General features: G+C 39.2%; 1 protein-coding gene across 4 annotated transcripts in view; it reads right to left on the bottom strand.

Moving 5' to 3' along the window:
- Positions 1–2,328: 2,328 nt before the first annotated feature.
- The window catches only part of LOC106094581 (equilibrative nucleoside transporter 4), a 65,249-nt gene continuing 46,860 nt past the window's right edge, over positions 2,329–20,717 (bottom strand). For all 4 annotated transcript variants that reach the window (XM_059360311.1, XM_059360312.1, XM_059360313.1 and 1 more), the window contains one exon: positions 2,329–9,150. In XM_059360311.1, the coding sequence (XP_059216294.1) occupies positions 7,918–9,150 (1,233 nt within the window). In that variant the 3' untranslated portion in view covers positions 2,329–7,917. The remainder of the gene's footprint in view (positions 9,151–20,717) is intronic.

The following is a 20,717-nucleotide window of genomic DNA, read 5'->3' as shown; positions in this document are numbered from 1 at the left end:
CCATCAACAACTGCGCCAAGTATGGTTCAAAACGGTTCAGAACCTGATATAGCTCCAATATAAGCCGATCTTCCGATTATACTTTCTGAGCCTCTAGAGGGAGAAATTTTTATCCGACTTCCCTTAAATTTTCAATGAAGGGTTTTGTTCTAATTCCAACAACTGCGTTAAATATGGTTAAAATAGCGTCATAACCTGCTATACCTCCCATATAATCCGTTCTCGGATCGTGAGCATCTAGAGGGCGCGCTTCCATACTGTCGGAGCAAGGAGCCGAGTCGAGTATGCCGTTGGCACCTGTTGTGTTTGCTGCTCTCCCAAACCAAACCCCGTGCAGTGTCAGACAATACGTTTCTCGCCACACTAAGACGGATGCGAACCTCTTCTCCAGCAAGGTGATGATTCGAATCCATATTTACCGCTGGGATCGCACAGTGGCGCGGACAGACGAAACAGGTGGCAAAAATCACCATTCTCATGTGCGAATTTATGAAAGACCCTATCTAATTTTTGTTTATTTCTCTTTCGAGACGAGCTCAATGATCCGAGATGCAAATGGAAAAGGAAAGCCAAAGATAGCAACACACACCAACCACTATGGGACGCGTTTCATCTTTGGTTAGAAGACTTTTCAACCATATAAGGTGTGATGGCTTAAAGGACCGTGCGTTGGTATGTTGTATTTGAATCGTATTAATAGCGAAAACGCATCTATGATACAATTACCACATTAACCAAACTCGACAACCCTGCTTATTAGCTGTACTTTTCCCAATGCATGTATTTTTGAATAATGACAGACATTTTATCTGTAACAAATTACACTTCTTACGTACTACACATGATTTTGTTAATCTGTCTAATGTAAAACTTTCCAACGATAAATGGTACGCACAAAAGTGGCAGATATTTAGTTTAGGCGACCGTTTAAATTTGACCAATTTGCGGTTTTAAATGTAATATCACGAAGTCAAGGGGTTGTCATTTTTTATTTTTTCTCATGATGTAGAATTAACAAAAGATAATCATAGTTTCTTTATGCTTCTCCGGGTAAATCACTATTTAAAAAAATACCACCTATTTTTTAATGCAAAATTTCAGCCAAATCGGATAAAAATCGCGGCTTGTAAGGGCTTAAGAAGTCAAATCAGGAGATCGGTTTATATGGGAGCTATATCATGTTCTTGACCGATTTCGACCTACTCAGCACAGTTGTTGCGAGTCATAACAGAATACCATGTACAAAATTTCAGCCAAATCGGATGAAAATTGCGGCTTCCAGAGGCTAAAGATTCGACTTCCTGAGTCCCTAGAAGCCGCATTTTTTGTCCAATTTGTCTGAAATTTTGCACTTATAAATCAAATTTTACTTGTTTCAAAATACACTCTTTGAATTGCCTCTTAACATAATTCAAAAGAGTTTAGCTACTCTCAAGAAGGTATTGCTCATGAAGTGTTTCGAGGACATGTCCCTCAGTCGAAAAATCTTTGAAATAATTCCATAACATTTGAATGGATAAAGATATCACCAAGAAACGTGACACAGTGAATGTGGAGATAGTTTCGAATAAGTGGGAGACCCTAGTAAGTCCAGGGGCTGACATGGGGCGTTTATATTGGTCACGTCTACGGGTGTGACCTGATATAGCTCCCATATAAACTGATCTCTCAATTACCCTTGCTCGGTTTCTAGAAGCTTTAATTTTTGCCAGGATTGGCTCAAATTTGCTATGCAGAGTTATATTATGCCCTTCAACTTAATTGATTTTGTGTAATTCTTATGCAAAATTAATGGTGGTTGCCAAATTTCGGCCCGGTCGAACTTAGCACATTTTACCTTTTTGAAATTTAGGCACTGTTTTGTTGCCTTCCTTATTTTCGCAATAAAATCTCCCAAAACAGCGAAACACCGATCATTCTCTCTAGACGCTAGTAGAAAATAAGCTTGGTCTGCTCGTCTTCGTCTTTGTCTGAGTCATCTCATCTACGGCAGTAAACGTGGAGACAAGGGGTTTCAGTCCCCAACTCAACACAAATGCATGCCTTGTATTACGGCACCTACACTCAGAGAAATTTGGTAGTAAAAACACCAAAAATGTTTGCTGTGACAGCAGAAGGTCTGCCGAAAATGGACAGCAGCAATTTGTTGCAAACATTTTTAGCTATTTTTAAATGTTAAAAAGTTAAAATAGTTAAAAAATGTCATAAATATTTCAAAAAATTTTATTTTCCACCTTATCTTTCAATTTAACTAGCATATAACGTAAAACTTTTCAATTTTCAAAAGCAGAAAAACAACTATTAAAACCATATAAAATAATTAGTGCCTAAAATTGGCAAACTTTTATTATTAATATCTAAATAATTGTTTAGAAATTAAAAAAATTTTGAATAAATTTATTCAAAAGTTTAAAATTTTTAATTTAATACCAGCAGACAGTGTTTGCTGGTATCAGCAGACTAATTTTTCTGGGTGTATAATATTGGGCGTCATTTTTGGTATTGTTGTGACGCCTTTCCCGATCCATTGCATTTCCTGTACTTTTCGAGTACATCTACCAGTATGTATACTGCACCTTCTCTATACCGAGACCGGGCATTCCAGGTTTAAATTCGCAAATCATGGCAAATGGGTCCATTCTTTCTTTTCTACGTTTCTTCCGAGTAATGTGTTTTTTCTGAGTGTGGTATCGGGTGATAAGTACGCCTTTTTTGGGTCGAAGACCTGACATCGGAATATGGGTCTAACGACTGCTTTATCCAAATATGTCCTAATTTTCACAAAACTTGACTTGGAAATTCTAGCAAAATCGGGTGATAAATAAACATTTAATGGTCTCTAGAACATTCATTAAAAAAAATCAACTCATTTTTCTAAATATCGTTGGTATCGGGTGATAAATACCCCTTTTATGGGACCAAGACCTTAAATCGAGATATTGGTTGATGACAGCTATATTCAAATATGCCCTTATCTAAAAAAACTTGGCATGCATAAAGGCCAAATTCTTCAACGTCAGACGAAGACAAGGACGAGCAGACCAAGGATATTTTCTACTACCGCCTAAAGAAAAAATACGACCGCTATTTCGCTGTTCTGGGAGATTTTATTGCGAAAATATCTTCGGCTCAACAGTCACTCTTCCAAATTTCAGCGAAATCGGGTAAGCAATAAAATTGGTGGCCCGAATATATCTAGATCGGATATCCCCAAAGCAACCCACTGTTTAAAATTTCAGACCCTAAATCAGCAGATCGGTTTATATGGCACCTACATCTAAATATAGTATGATCTGAACCATATTCGGAAAGGAGGCCTAAATCAAATTTCAGCGAAATTGGTTAATAAAAGTGCCTTATATTGGCTTAAGACCCTTAATTCGCAGATCGGTCTATATCCAAATATGATCCGATTTGACCCGTTTAAAAACGTTAATAGAAGAAATACGGATCTGTGCAAAATTTAAGCTCGATATCTCAATCCTTGAAGGCTGTAGCGTGATTACAATTTACGGCCGGTCTCTAAATCCTCTTAAAATTGTACGAGATGTATACTTTGCAGAGTCGCAAATAGATATTTCAATGTGTTGCAAACGGAATGACTAAATGAATATACCCCCTATTCAATGGTGGTGGGTATAAAAATGAATATCAATCCAGTGGAAGCCGGTTCGTGTACCAGATTAACCCGACAGCCGATTCTTTGTACCGGATTGACCCTTCTTAGTGAACTTACACATCCTTGAATGCCTTCTACGCAAGTTTCTGATCCGTAACGGGACCCCGGACCCTGGTTCAATTCGATTTGCCAGAACCGCCTATATCATCGGTCGGTGTCGGTAAGATATAACCGGTGCATGGAGTGGGTGCATTTCCGATCTTGCTCTGGCCTTACGTCATTACGGGAGTATAGTGGCGCTGAAAACTTTGCGAGGTATTGTGCTTACATAGACAGCTATGGGTCACAAGCGTCGTCTCCGACCTCTTCGGCAACCTCGTCGTCGGACTATATGACCCATCCGACTTCACCCGTACGGCAATATACGCAACAGCAACACACCTGCTCCAATATTGCCAGGCCAGTGCTGGAAAGTGTATCTTTCTTGCAATTGAATTGCAATGGTCTCTGAGACAAGATCGACGAAATAGTAGATTCTATGAGTTGGAAGAACATTTAGTTGAAGCGATCCAGGAGACAAAGTTAATCAACCTGCAGCTGTCATGGATACAATGTACTACGTACGGATCGCATACGGAGTGGAGGTGCGGGTTTGGCCTTCGTGATACACCATTCCGTGCAGTATAGACCCATCTCGCTTGCGCCTGGCGCTAGTGACCTCTACATTTTCCAACTTCTTAAAGAAACATCCCCCTTGGTGAAAAATATGTTCCTTGAAATTAAGGATTCTTCATTTTAAATGTTAGTCTAATAAATCCTTAACTTTGAATCTTGTTATTTAAGACAAAAATCTCAAATGAAGGTCAAAACATTGTTGAAAGTTACGAAACTGACTTTAGAACAAGACAACGGTGTACCTTTGTTAAAGACGCAAAATGTTATGTTTTTATACCCATGTTAATGTTACGTTTTTATACCCACCACTATAGAAAAGGGGCATAAAAATCTAGTCATTCCATTTGTACCACCTCGCAATATTCGTCTAAGACCCCATAAAGTATATAAATTCTTGATCCGCATGACATTTTAGGTCGATCTAGCCATGCAGGTCCGTCCGTCTGTCGAAATCACAATAACGGATAACGAGAGCTAGCCACTTGAAATTTTTAACAGATCCTTAATATTAAAGTAGGTCGATGGGATTGCAAATGGGAAATATCAGTTCATATTAAGATAAAGGTCCGATATAAACCGATCTCCCGATTTGACTTATTGATCTCTTACAAGCCGCATTTTTTGACCGAATTGGCCGAAATTTCTCATGTAGTGTTATCCTTGGACTTCGTGTTATCCTTGGAATCGGTCTATAACTTGATATCGCTCCCATATAAACCGATCTCCCGATTTGACTTCTTGAGCCCTAACAAGCCCCAATTTTGGTATTTGTTATGACTTCCAACTTCTTGAGCTCTAACAAGTCGCAATTTTTGTAATCTGTTATGAGTTCCAACAACTGTGGTAAATACGGTCCAAATCGGTCCATAACCTGATTTAGCTCTTATATAAACCGATCTCCTAATTTGATTTCTTGAGCCCTCACAAGCCCCAATTTTTGTCCGCTTTGGGTGATAATTTGCATGTGGAGTTCTGTTATGACTTCCAACAACTGTGTTAAGTACGGTCCGAATCGGTCTATAACCTGATATAGCTCACATATAAACCGATCTCTCGATTATCTTTGTTCGGTTCCTAGAAGCTTTAATTTTTGCTGGTTTGACAGATGTTTGGTATACAGTATAAAATTACGCCCTTCAACTAAATGTATTTTGTATACATTTTTTGCAGAACCCATGGTGGTGGGTTCCCAAGATTCGGCCCGGCCGAACTTAGCACCCTTTTACCTGTTTTAGGTTAAGATGCTAATTTTAAAAAAAGAATTTTTCAAAAAATTATAACTGGACACTCATCTATGAAGTAAGACCAGTAAAAGTGTGCTAAGTTTGGCCGAGCCGAATCTTATATACCCTCCACCATGGATCGCATTTGTCAAGTTTTTTGACCGATATCTTTATAGACAAGCCAACAATAATGGATAAGAATTGCTATGCTATTTCGGCTATACCAAGTTATGATCGGATTGGGGTCATATTTGGATTGACTTTTGGAGACAAAAGTGGAATTCATTAGTCAAATCGGATAAGAATTGCGTCCTTTAGTGGCTCAAGAAATTGGGACATCTGTTTATATGGGAGCTATATCAGGTTATGGACCGACTCCATATATGGCCATATTTAACTCGTATGTTAAAGGTCATTCTGCAAAATGTCTGGCAAATGGGACAAGAATTCTCGCTCTAATGGCTCAAGAAATATAATTGGGATATCGGTTGGTGCTATATCAGGTTGTGAACCGATTGGGTCATACTTGGCGCAGTTGTAAGTAGGTAGAACAAAACACTTCATGCTAAAATTCAGCTATATCGGATAATAATTGCGCCCTCTAGCAGCTCAAGAAGTCGAGATCAGAAATCGGTTATGAACCGATTTGGACCATACTTGTCACGGTTGTTGATAGTCAAACCAAAACACTTCATGCGAAATTGCGGCCTCTATTGGCTCAAGACGTCAATGTCCGAAATAAGTTTATATGGGTGCTATACCAGATTATAAACTAATTTGGACTGTACTTGGCAGTGATGTTGAATATTAACATTAAATACTTGGAGCAAAATTTCAGCCAAATCGGACATGAATTGCTCCCTCTATTGGCTCAAGAAGTATAATCGGGAGATCGGTTTATATTGGAGCTAAATCTGGTTGTGAACCGATTTGGGCCATACTTCTTGCAGTTGTTGGAAGTTAGAATCTAATGCTTCATGCAAAATTTCAGCCAAATCGGATAATAATTGCGCCCTCCAGCGGTTCAAGAAGTAAAGAGCCGAAATCGGTTTATATGGGAGCTATATCATATTTTGAATCGAATTAAAACATACATGGCACAGTTGTTGAAGGTCAAACAAGGTTATCAGGTTAACGATCAAACCAAAACATTTTATGCAAAATTTCAGCCACATCGGATAATAATTGCGCCCTCTAGCGGCTCAAGAAATCAAGATCCGAGATCGGTTTATATGGGAGCTGTACCAAAACATGGACCGATTTGGCCTATTTACAATCCCAACCGATCGGGATATTTATACAAAATTTCAAGCACCTAGCTTAACTCCTTCGAAGGTTAGCGTGCTTTCGACAGATAGACAGACGGACGGACAGACGGAAGTATAAATACTTTTTTGGGACTCAGATCAATATTTCGACGTGTTACAAACGGAACGACGAAATTGGTATACCCCCACCCTATGGTGGAGGATACAATAAGAATCAACCAGCGATCAAAAATTTAAACGGATGGTCATGGCCTTCGGTAAATAGGAAATTTAATTTAAAGATAGCGTTTTTATTTTAAGATTTGGTTCTTTGGCTCATTTTCATTGCTAAAATGCTACGAATAAGCAAAAATCTTAAAAATTTTTAGCGGTGGTTATTCCCTTACTACATTTGTTAGGTATCCTGCCACATTAAAACTACTCTACCAAGTGGTATAGCTATGCGACACCGCGTTCTGGCTCTTCTTAAAGAAGGAGGCACTCATTGATATAAAAGAAGTACCCCTGTTCCTTAAGAGAATTTTCATGAGAAATTCAGTGGTAGTAACAAAACATGGGAAAACATAATATAAAATGTTCACCACCAAATTAATGACTGAACTGAGCGATTAAAAATTTTAACTTTTCTCTGTTTACGTAATTTTGCTAATTTTTTCTAATTTATGATCATATGAAAACATGAAAACATATGAAATTTCCAGATTCCATTTTCACTTTTTTCTAATCTTAATTTAATATTTGCATTCGATTTAACATAACATTGCTCAATGCTTATTCGAAATGCTTAAAAACTAAAAAATAAAAAAATAAATCTGAAACTAATATATCTAAAGGTATTTACACACACAGCAGCTGAGTTTTAGTTGGTAGGGATTAATTAGATAAAAACCTTAGTTTCAAAAACTTACAACTAGTTATCTGTTTTTGTTATTTGTATTCATAGTTATTCTTATTTCACTTTGTTTTTACCGTGTATCTCTTGTAAGACATGGACATTGTACAACTAAAAAACTAGATATAACTATAACTCTTACACTCATCTAAGCATGCGCTCATTCATTCATTCATTCACTTTCACTCCAAACACTCTATACTCATACTATATAGGCCTTAGCACTAAAACAAAAACAATTTAAACTCGATTCATTAACTCTGCCGATGTCTGAGGATCACCTGTGGTACCACCACTGCCATTCATTAGCTCTGAACTGAGATCACTTATGGATGTCACCACCGAGTTGACCACTGTATTAACCACAGTTGATAATACTGCCACCGTGGCCGTTGAAGTTATCGATGGTGGCGGCGTTGTAACAGCACTCGCCGCCGTTGTTATTGAACCAATTGCTGCCATCGAGGTTGATGCTGTCGCATTTAATATCGCCAATAGAGTTGATGTCTCCAAGGAGGTTGTGTTGGCGGTGCCAATCGTAGTCGGTAAATAGCCTGAAGAGGCAATAGCTGTGGTATTGCTAAGTAACGTCGCACTTGTAGTTGTGTAATGGTATTGTGGATGATCCATAATGTAGGGATATTTGGGGCAAGGATTTGTCAATTGAGCACCTAACATCGATTCGAATACATAGCCGATAAATGAGCCCACTGTCAAGCCCACATTGTACGATAGAGTCATCATATTTCCGGTAACCTCTCTGAGTGTAGCATTTACTTTAGCCGGTGCCAGCATCATAGGAAGACTTCCCGCCAAACCATTGCTAACGCCCAAGGCAATGGTGAATATAAAAGCGGCCGTTTCACCCGATATTACCGGCTGATGACGGGGAGCACAGCACAAGAGCAAAAGCGGCACCAATACAATACGCAAACCCGACATTAGAATCAATTGTCTCCTTGACCATGGATAGGGCACACCAGCCAATGTCTTGCCAATCAGATCGGAAGTATTGAAGGTGAACATTAACAACACAGGCATCCAAGTGCCCAAACTGCATGAAACAATTTCTGACTCAATACCCGGATACAGGGACAAAGTAACGCAATAAGCCAAGGCAATGCAAACCATATACGGATATATGGATTGGGCAACCTGCCAACGAGATGCAAAGCCTGTCTTTAAATCGCTTAATTTGCCTGGATTGCAAGTACCAGGTGTCAAGACATGTTCAACCTTAAAGGCTACCGTAGTGGGGGTTTGAGGTTCCTGTGGCGTTGTCGGTATATCGGGTAGATTGTTGAGACCTTCGATGACACTCTCACCTGCCGATGGATTGGATAGTTCATAGACAGGATTGGAAAAGCTCAAAGCTGCTGGAGTTATCTTGCTGGGTATAGGAGCTGTTGGGCTGCTGGGTTCCAGAGTCAAAACACCATATTTAGCAGTGGGTGTGGAGCCATCAAGTTCGTTCTGAAAAGAAGGGAAAGGAAAAAATTGTAAATGACATCTGTAAGGTAATATACAAGAGGGAGGGAGAACGAGTATAGAAATTCTTCTAAGTGAACTTCCCTATGGAATAGTTAGCCCAGGTGACCATTTTATGGAAAAATTATCTCCAGGAACAAAGTAATCATTGAATGGTAAAAATTCAGACAGCAACAGTGTCAATTAAACTCTCATCGCAACCTGATCGAGAGATTAGGTCAGCGGGATGACGACAGTAGTGATCGAGGGCTTTGCCAAGCTCACAAGAAGACCGAGAAAGCAATCCGGAGCACGACGAAGGAAACTGAGGAATATGCACCGGCAGCGCAATCAGGCGAAAGTGCAGAATGCTGGTAGGGATAAACCTGTCATTCCAAGCACTTCTACGGAAGCTCGAAAGGTATTCCGATCTCCCGAAGAGCATAAGGCTGCTAGAACGGTGAAAAATAAAAAGAGCTACTAGCTTTCAAGTACTTTGGAAAGACCAAACCAACCCTGCCTCAATGAAGACTCCAGACAATGCCCTACGGAGGGAAACACAGCCATCACAGAAGGGGAAGATGATCGCTGAATGTAAGGAGCCGCCCTCCAACACCAGAGTGGCAAGGAGTCAAAACAGAGGCATGCTGACGTATGCAGTCATCGATATCAGCAGTGCATTCGGCAGTATTCCAGATCATCGGTCCCAAGTGGAGTATTTGGTTAGCGAGCAGTTCTTCGAACATGTATAGAACTCTGAGGAGAATCCACCCATACAAATTATGAGTTGCGAGTATAGAACGGACATCTTGATAATGCGCCTTGAGTCAGCAGTATGTATTGATGCCGTCAAAACGCTCATCGGAAGTATCCACACTCCCTGGAAAGGCGTAAAGCACGATCTGGTGAGAAAGATCTTCATCAAGGGATGGGGCAGCAAATTCGCGACGAAAAGCATCGTGATTATTTTAAGCAAACAAAAGGTCTTCCACAAGGAGGAGAAAGAGGAAGAAGCTCTCCTTGTGGTGGGCATAAACCAAGTCTCCGTGACAAGTTTGGCTAAGACTGTTTTTTTCTAGAGAGGAAAGACATAGATCCTCATATTATACTATAGAGTCTTGGAGTCGGAGTCGAGCGATTTTGCCCGGGTCGGGGTCGAGATAATTTTCTCCACTCAAAGTATTAAAAATGTTAAAACAAAATAATTCTAACAAGTAAAAGCGTGCTAAGTTCAGCCAGGCCTAATCTTGGGTACATACCACCATGGATTCCGCTATGTGAACCCTTAGTAACTATTTTGGTCTTTATAAGTCATATCGGTATTTGGGAGGACCTATACCACCATATTGATCGATTCGAATAAAACGTGGCACTGATGTTGAAAGTCATAAGATAGGGGTTTGGGCAAAATTTCAACCAAATCAGGTGAAAATTTAGGCTTCCAAGATGAAGATGGCTGAAGATGTAAAATCCGGGCATCTGTTTATATGGGGACTATATCTGTACATAGACCGATTTTGATCATACTTGACATGGATGTTCAAAGTCATAATACTGGTCTTTGTTCCAAATTTCAAATCAGGTGAAAATGTAGGCTTCTAAGGGCTGAAATGTCAAATCCGGGGACCGGTTTATTAGGGAATATATCTATTTATACACCGATTCGGATCACACTTGGCAAGGATATTGGAAGTCATAACTCAAGGCTTTGTTCCAAATTTCAGCCAAATCGGACTACAACTGAAGCTTCAAGGGGCTTAAGAAGTCAAATACGGGGATCGGTTTATATGGGGACTATATCCAAATCTGAACGGATATTGCCCATTATACCTACATCAATAAGAAGTGTCTGTGTGAAATATCACGCTGCTAGTCTTACGCGTTCGACCACTATCGTGATTTTGACAGACGGACGGACGGACATGGCTAGATAAGCTCGAAATGTCGAAACGATCCAAAATATGTATACTTTATGCGGTCCCAGATCAATATTACAAACGGTATGAATAGATTAGTATACCCCCATCCTATGATAGTGGGTAAAAAAACTTTTTATTTAGAATAAACCAAGTAAAAGGGTGCTGAGTTCAGTCGGGGCGAATCATATATACTCTTCAACATGGATTGCATTTGTCAAGTTCTTCGAATGAGTTTTTCAAATATATATAAGTTATATCAAATAAATGACCGATATGGACCGTACTTGTCATAACAGTTAGAAGACATAGAACAATACTACCTCCAAAATCGGTGTATGTGGCAGCTATATCAGCTTATGAACTAATTTGGACCATACTTAACACAGTTGATGGAATTCGTATCAAAACGATATGTGCAAATTTTCAGCCAAATCGGATAAGAGTTGCGCCATCTATGAATCTGGAGGTCGGTTTACATGGCAGCTATATCAGCTTATGGGCTGATTTATACCATACTTGGCACAGTTCTTGGAAGTCATCCCAGAACAAGATATGCAAATTTCAGCCGGGTTGGATAAGAATTGCGCCCTCTAGAGGCTCAAGATTTCTATTCTGGAGATCGGTTCATATGACAGCTACGTCAGGTTATGGACTGTAGTAGTCCATACTTGCCACATTTTAATTGTATCTAGCCATGTCCGTCATACCAAAACAATATGTGCAAAATTTCAGCCAAAACGGATAAGAATTGCGCCTTCTGGAGTCTCAAGAAGTCTAATCGGGAAATCGGGTTATACGGCAGCCATATCAGGTTATGAACTGATTTGAACCATACTTGGCACATTTGTTGGAATTCATACCAAAACGCCACGTGCAAAATTTCAAATGTTAAATCGGATAATAATTGTAACCTCTAGACGCTCAAGAAGTCAAGACCTAAGATCGGTTTATATGGAACCTTCATCAAAACATGTACTGATTTGGCTCATTTACAATCCCAACCGACCTACACTAATAGGAATATTCGTGCTAATTTCAAGCGCCTAACTTTACTCCTTCGAAAGTTAGCTTTCGACAAGCAAGCGGACGGACAGACGATCGGACATGGCTAGATCGACTTAAAATGTCATAACAATCAATAATATATATAACTTATGGGGTCTTAGACGAATATTTGGAGGTGTAACAAATAGAATGACGAACTTAGTATACCCCCTTCCTATGGTGGAAGGTATAAAAGAAGATGTTGTTATTGTATTATACCCACCATACAATAACATTCCGTTTGTAACACCTCGAAATATTAATCTGCGACCCCATAGAGAATATATATTCTTGATCGTCTTGACATTTTAAGTCAATTTAGTCATGTCCGTCCTCTGGGGAAATCATGACAGCGGTCGAACGCGTTGAGCTACCTGCACGAAATTTCCCACAAATACTTGTTATTAATGTAGGTCGTTGGAGTTCAGATTAGGATATAGCTCCCATATCATGAGTTCCTTCGACTGGACTTCTTTAGGCCATAGAAGCTGCTATTAACTGATTGGTCTGAAATTTTGCACATAGTCTTCCGATACGACTTCCAACAATCGTGCAAAGTATAGTCTGAATCTGTCTATAACCTGATATAGCTCCCATATAAACCGATCTTCCGATTTCTTATCTTGTTACCTAAAAGCCGCAGTTGTTATGCGATAGAGCCGACATTTTGCACGTAGGATTCTGTTATGACTTCTTACAATCGTACGAAGTATGGTCTGAATCGGTCTATAACCTGATATAGCTCCAATATAAACCGATTTCCTGATTTGATATCTCAAGCCCATGGAAGCCTCAATTTTTATCCGATAAGGCAAATTTTATACGTAGTGTTCGGTGGCAGTCCACTGGCCTTAACCACCAAATCGTTTGCCCTTTCATTTCTCCTTACTTCGTTATGGCCCGGCACCCAAACGATGCAGATTGTGCCATGCTCAGAGAAGGCGTTAATCTCCTTCTGTGATACTCGATAGCTTGATTTAACTCAAATTAAAGGCATTTGGGAGCAGATTACGAATATGAAAGTAAACTTTGTGTCCAAGAATCTAGGTGGTGATTTACCTCCTAAAATCGCCTTCAGTAGGTTATATAACACATTTTAAACAATGGGGGATCAAATGATAGAGATTTTTGAGTATAGTGCGTCATTCAAATTTGTGCTCAAATGGCAGATGAGGTGTGACGCACAGCACTCATGTAGACACCCTTCACCAAACGGCTGTATACACCAATAATGAAAATGCAAATGCAAATTTACCCATGAACATTCCATTAAGGAACTGGGGCAAACTTCTCACAAATCAATGGATGCTGTCCGATTCAATTTTAAGAGACTTCCTTTTTATAGCCGAGTCCGAACGGCGTGCCGCAGAGGGACACCTCTTTGGGAAGAATTTTTTACTGGCAGAGTACCTCAAAATGTCGATAGCATTAGGAGGGGATAACCACCGCTGAAAAATTTTCTGATGTTCCTGCCAGGTTTCGAACACGGGCGTTCAGAGTCATAGGCGGACATGCTAACCTCTGCGCTACGGTGTCCTCCAATATGGCAATATGGGGTTAAATTAAAGGTAGAAGTTTGTGGACTGCGAATCTGATATCTTTGTTCCGCTCAAATAACTAGCGGACCACCTCACCCCAAAACAGTCGATCAATCACAAATAAATGTAAGCCGCCTTACCCCCAAAATTATGGCGGTCAGCGTGATAGGAGGGCTTGCAAACCTTAACGTCAAGGTTGCAACAATTTTTAGCTCATCGATAGACAGACCAGCAACACTTTTTTGTTCAAAAGCTCGACATGGTTTAATAGTAGAAACTATCGCCACCGCACCAAATATAAAGACTGGCAAATTCAGCTTTTATCACACAAATTCATTTAATATGGCAATTTGATTTGATTTAAAACAAGTAAAAGCGTGCACCATGGATTCTGACAAAAATTTATACAAAATAAATTCAGTTGAAGGGCATATTTTATTCTACTTACCAAACTCCTGTCAAACCAGCAAAAGTTTAAGCTCTAGGAACCAAACAAGGATGATCGAGAGACAAAATTTCAGCCAAATCAGACAAAAATTGCGTTTCCAGGGGAAATGGGTTTACATGGAGCTATATCTAAATCTGAACCGATATGGCCCATTTGCAATGCCAAACGACCTACATCGATACTAAATATCTGTGCAAAATTTCAAACGACTAGCTTTACTCGTTCAACCTCAATCGTGATTTCGACAGACGGACGGACATAGCTAGATGGATTCAGAACGACGAGACGATCAAGAATATATATACTTTATGGGACAAATATTTCGAGATGTTACAAACGGAATGACTAGATTAGTATGCCCCCATCCTATTGTGGTGGGTATAAAAAACACATAAAATTCAGAAAAATGCATGAAATATTTATTTGAATCGATAGTACGGTCCAAATAATTTAGTGTTTGAAGAAGTGTTTCATGCAAACGTTGACCGTGACTGCGCCTCAAATGGTCTATTCGCTTAGTCCAATTTTGGCATACCCTTCCAAACATTTCGGCCAGTAAAATGCTCACGAATAAATGCTTGAATGATGTCTTCCAATGCCTCAATTTAAGCGGGCTTGTCTGTATAGACATGAGCTTTAACATAACCCCTCAAAAAATAGTCTAAAGACGCAAAGCGCACGATCTAGGCGGCCACCGAAATCTCCTCTCAATAAGTCCATTGTAACGCGTGCTGTGTGGCATGTGGCACCGCCTTGTTGAAACCACATGTCATGCAAGTCAAGCTCTTGCATTTTGGGCAAAAAAAGTTGGATATCATCTCACGGTAGCGCTCACCATTCACACTATCTTTGAAGAAGTACGGTCCCGTGATGCCACTAACCTATAATCCGCACCAAACTGTGACTTTTTCTAGATATATTGATAGCTCTTGCAATGCTTCTGGTTATTTTCACTCCAAAATCGACAATTCTGTTTATTTACGTACCCATCGAGCCAAAGGTGAGTATCGTCGCTGAACACAAAAAGCGGGCGATGAACTTTCTTAACAGAGCACGCATTTTGACAATAAAATTCAATAAATTGCTAGCGTTGTTCGTTTGTAAGACGATTCATGGTTAAATTATAGACCAAACTGAAGATGTTTGACAGTACAATAAAACACGAAATGTGAAGGAGCTGTTTAAACCAGTGTTGCCAAAAAGATAATAGCAAAAAAATCAGCCTTTATATAAATACATTTTTGTTTGTATGTCGATTTGTTTATTTGTGTGTTCCATATAAACTCAAAAACGGCTGAAATGATTTTCTTGAAATTTTCACAGATAGTACATTATGGACCCGTTATGAAAATATGGTACTTCAGTTTTTGATATCTGAAGGGGTTCCTCCTCGTTGCCCTAATTTGGGTATGGCATTTAAGCGAAATTTTGTTTGCACACTAACAGAAGTATTTCTAGAGATGGGCGGTGGGTAAATACCTTTTGGGTATTTACCCGGTAAATTGGGTATTTATAGTTTTGCACATATCTTGGGTATAAAAACATTTTCCAAGCAATTGTTGATGATTTCGTATTCTTTGTATATAAACCTGACCTTCTGATCCCATAAAATCGGAATTTTGTTATATATAGCCGCCCGATCTCCGAAATTAAACCTGACCTTCTGATCCCATAAAATCGGAATTTTGTTATATATAGCCGCCCGATCTCCGAAATTCAATTCTTAATAAATTGGTAATTTTTCATCCGATTTCGATGAAATTTGGTACTGTGAGTTCTGGTAGACCCTTACCCATTTCCGTGAAGTGTGGTCCAGATCGGACTATATTTGGATAAAGCTACCCTATAGACCGACCGCCCGATTTCCCAATTTAGGGTATTAAGGCGAGTTCGGTAGACCTCTACCCATTCCTGTCAATGGTGGTTCAGATCAGACCATATTTGGATATAGCTGTCATATACACCGACATCCCGATATAGTGTAATTTGATGGAATGTGAAATTGTGCGTTTTGGTACCCCTCTACACCTTTCTGTTGAATATCCTCCAGATCGGACCATATTTGGATATATTGATCGCATAAAAGGAGCATTTTTCATCCGATTTTAATAAAATTGGAAACAATGAGTTTTGATAGACCTCTAGACCTTTTTGCTGAATATTGGGTATTTACCACATAAATACCCAATGCTTGGGTATTTAGCCGATAGAAACCCATTTTTAAGTATTTTGTGGGTCACCCCCACTCCCAAAAACTACAAAAATCGGACATATTTACCGACCATGGCAATATGGATCTTAAATGAAAGGTCTTTGAAAGTAGAGCCCGATTTTACTGACCATTGCAATGTGGGGTTTAAATAAGAGTTATTTTAGTGCAAAAAAATCCACAGGAAAATTTTAATACATTTTCAACTGAAATTAGGCAAAAATTTCCAAATTTAGAGTACTCTTTTCCAACATAGCATAATCGGGCCCACCAAAGCGGGCCGGGCTCAGCTATTCTAACATAAAGATGTATTCCTTGGTGTCGTAGGCGCCTCCCCACCCCCGAAAATCCCTCAACAGGACATATATATCGATTTGGACTATATGCGTATCAAATGAAAGGCATTTGAATTTTAATACACATCTGTTATAAGAATTTGGGGACGTGTCAGAGGTCAACCGAGTTCTTTTCACGGTATCTCTTTTTACGCAGACGAAGGATAAAACCAGTAAGGAAGGGCAAAAGTCGGGCGGTGCCGACTGTATAATATCCTACACCTAGGGTACAAGTACAATGTTTGAGCTATATCCAATTTTGACGGACCTAGGCGAATATTTATATTTCGAGCAAATATGTTCAAACTATAACAACAACGGTTGACAAATGACAACATTATTGCAAATTACGCAAAATCTGACGAACATATATTGCAAATTTTGTCCATGAACATTCCACTAAGGAACAGGGGCAAGCTTCTCACATATCAATGAGTGCAGTCCGATTCAAGTTTTAAACTCAATGATAAGGGGCCTCTTTATTACCGAGTCTGAACGGCGTACCGCAGTGTGACACCTCTTTGGAGAGAAGTTTTACATGGCATAGTACCTCACAAATGTTGCCAGCATTAGGAGGGGAAAACCGCTGAAAATTTTTTTCTGATGGTCTCGTCAGGATTCAAACCCAGGCGTTCAGCGTCATAGGCGGACATGCTAACCTCTGCGCTACGGTGGCCTCCAGACGAACATATATATTGGAGCTTTTTTTAAATCTAAACCGATTTCGAGCAAACTTTTCAATTTTGGTAATTTGATCAATAAATCTGCTAGCAGTGGCTCTTGGAATGAAAATCGGGCGATATATATATAAGACAGCTATATCTAAATCTACGCCGATTTCTATGAAATTCACCAGTAAATTCGAGAGGCATATGAAAATCCTTCCTGCCAAATTTCGAGAGACTCAATTAACAAATGAGCACTTTATTGGAATATTTCTCAAAATCGGACGAATATATACATTGGATCTATATCTAAATCTGAACCGATTTCGAGCAAACTTCTCAGATATTGTGGTAGTCGTAGAGGAAAGCGTTGTGCAAAATTTGGGCAATTTGGACAATTAATGCGATTGAAGTGGCTCTTGGAGTGAAAATCGGGCGATATACATATATGACAGCTATATCTAAATCTGAACCGATTTCTATGAAGTTCACCAGTAATGTCGAAAGTCTTAAAAAAATCCTCCCTGCTAAATTACGAAAGAATCTGTTGACAAATGAGGACATTATTCTTAAAATCAGACGAGCAAACTTCACAGATATTGTGGCAGCCGTCGAGAAAAGCGTTGTGCAAAGATTGGGGCAAGATTGATCAAGAAATGCGGTTGCAATGGCTCTAGGAGTGAAAATAGGGCGATATGTATATATGGGAGCCATATCTTAATCTATGAAATTCACCAGTAATGTCGAGAGTCAAGAGGAAACCCTTCCTGCCAAATTTCGATAGAATCAATTAATAAATGGCCACGTTATTGTAATATTAGCCCAAATCGGATGAACGATTTTTTCCAATTTCAATAGCATTCGTCTTGAGGCCGAGAAAAATTCTTGTACCAAATTTAAAGACGATCGGATGAAAACTGCGACCCGTACTTTGTACACAAATTAACATGGACAGACAGACAGACAGACAAAGCTAAGTCGAAGCAGAAAGTGATTCTGAGTCGATCGGCATACTTATCAATGAGTCTATCTCTTTTTCTTCTTGTTGTTATAAACAAATATTTACACTAAGTTATAATACTACACCACTGCGGTGTAGGGTATAAAAATAATTGCTATTGGAGCTATATCAAGTTATGGTCCGATTCAGGTTATGGAGTGACTTCGACCATACTCGGTACAGTTGTTGGATGTCATACCGAAACGATATGTTCAAAGTGTCAGCCAAATCAGATAAGAACTGCGCCCTCTAGAAGCTTAAGAAGTCAAGACCTAAGATCGGTTTATGTGGCAGCTATATCCGGTTATGGACTGATTTCAACCATACTTGGCACAGTTGTTGGGTGTCATACCAAAACGATATGTGCAAAATTTCAGCCAAATAGGATAAGAATTGTGCCCTCTAGAAGCTCAAGAAGTCAAGTCAAGACTTGTAGCCCTGAATGACTTGATCACCAGCTTAAGAATGCTTAAAGATAACTCAATTTTCAAAAATCCATTTTTTGTTGTAGCGAAGCGCACCGGACCATCTAGTATGTTGAAAAAAGAGTTCCAAATTGCCAAAATAAAGTACCAACTTAACTAAAATGGGCCTTTTTAGTAAACTAGCAGTTTCTCACACGTTTACGGCTCGGATATAGAAACCTTTCCCAATTACTTAGTAGACGTGTAGGTCTAATTGAAACTGTAACGAACCTCGTAATCGATGATTTACGATTAGAGAAATTTGAGGAAAACAAAAATGTTTGTCTAAAAATTTTCAATTTTGGGACGGCCTCAACATATTTATATATATATATTAGTTTGTCAAATTGGGACTCGCACACGCAAAAAAAAATAATTCGTTTCACATAAAAGAAATTTTCGATAAGTTAACTTCTTTTCTGAAAAACGTTGGATTATTTTTATGATAAACGTACATTGTGCGATAAAATCTTGCAAGAGTTTGTGACAAATTAAAAGTTTTTTTTTATATTGACAATACCTTTCATTCCTGTGATATATAAAATCTTATTCGAGGTTTCAACTAGTTTTTCCTTACTTAAACATTTATTTAATGTCATGTTTATGTACATGTACATTGTTTCAATACCCACCACCATGGGATAATGGTATACTTATGTAGTCATTCCATTTGTAACACCTCGAAATATTCGTCAAAGATCCCATAAAGAATATTCTTGATCGTCTCGACGTTCTGTGTCTATCTAGCCATATCCGTCCATCCGTCTGTCGAAATCACGATTGCGGTCGAACGCGTAAAGCTAGCCACTTGAAATTTTGCAGAGATACTTACCATCAATGTAGATCGTTAGGGATTGCAAATGGGTTCAGATTTAGATATAGCTCCCACATTAACCGATCACCGGATTTGACTTCTTGAGCCCCTGGAAGGCGCAGTTTTTGTCCGATTTCGCTGACATTTTGAATGAAGTGTTCTGTTACAACTTCTCACAGACTTTCAACAACTGTGGCGAGTATGGTCCGAATCGGTCTATAACCTGATATACGGACGACGTGTTCTGTTATACTTCTAACAGACGTGCCGAGTACGATCCAAACCGGTCTATAACCTGATATAGCTCCCATATAAACCGATCTCCTGATTTGACTTCTTGAGCCCCTGGAAGCCGTAATTTTTTCCGATTTGGCTGAAATTTTGCACATAATGTTCTGTTATGACTTCCAAAAATTGTACCAAGTACGGTAAAGAATCTGTTATTGCTCGTATGTAAACCGGTCTCTCAATCATCCTTGTTCGGTTCCTAGAGCTTTAATTTTTGCTGGTTTGACAGAAGTTTGGTATGTAGAATAAAATCATGCCCTTCAACTAAATTTACTTAGTATAAATTTTTGGCAGAATCCATGGTGGTGGGTTCCCAAAATTCGGCCCGGCCGAATTTAGAACGCTTTTACTTATTTTAAATCAAATCAAATTGCCATATTAAACGAATTTGTGTGATAAAAGCTGAATTTGCCAGTCTCTATATTTGGTGCGGTGGCGATAGTTTCTACTATTAAACCATGTCGAGCTTTTGAACAAAAAAGTGTTGCTGGTCTGTCTATCGATGAGCTAAAAATTGTTGCAACCTTGACGTTAAGGTTTGCAAGTCCTCCTCCTATCACGCTGACCGTCATAATTTTGGGGGTAAGGCGGCTTACATTTATTTGTGTCCCCACACATTAATTAAATCACACAGTGTCCTGTTAGGTCATTATGATTGATCGACAGTTTTGGGGTGAGGTGGTCCGCTAGTTATTTGAGCAGAATAAAGATATTAGATTTGCAGTCCACAAACTTCTACCTTTAATTTAACCCCTCAATGTCACATTGAAGGCCATCGCAGAGGTTAGCATTTCCGCTTATGATTCTGAACCAGTGTTTGAATCCTGGCAGGAACATCAGAAAATTTTT

This window comes from Stomoxys calcitrans, chromosome 1, assembly GCF_963082655.1.
Source record: "Stomoxys calcitrans chromosome 1, idStoCalc2.1, whole genome shotgun sequence".
Lineage (NCBI taxonomy): Eukaryota > Metazoa > Arthropoda > Insecta > Diptera > Muscidae > Stomoxys > Stomoxys calcitrans.
The sequence above is the reverse complement of the archived record's forward strand: the minus strand, read 5'-3'. Positions and strand labels throughout refer to the sequence as shown.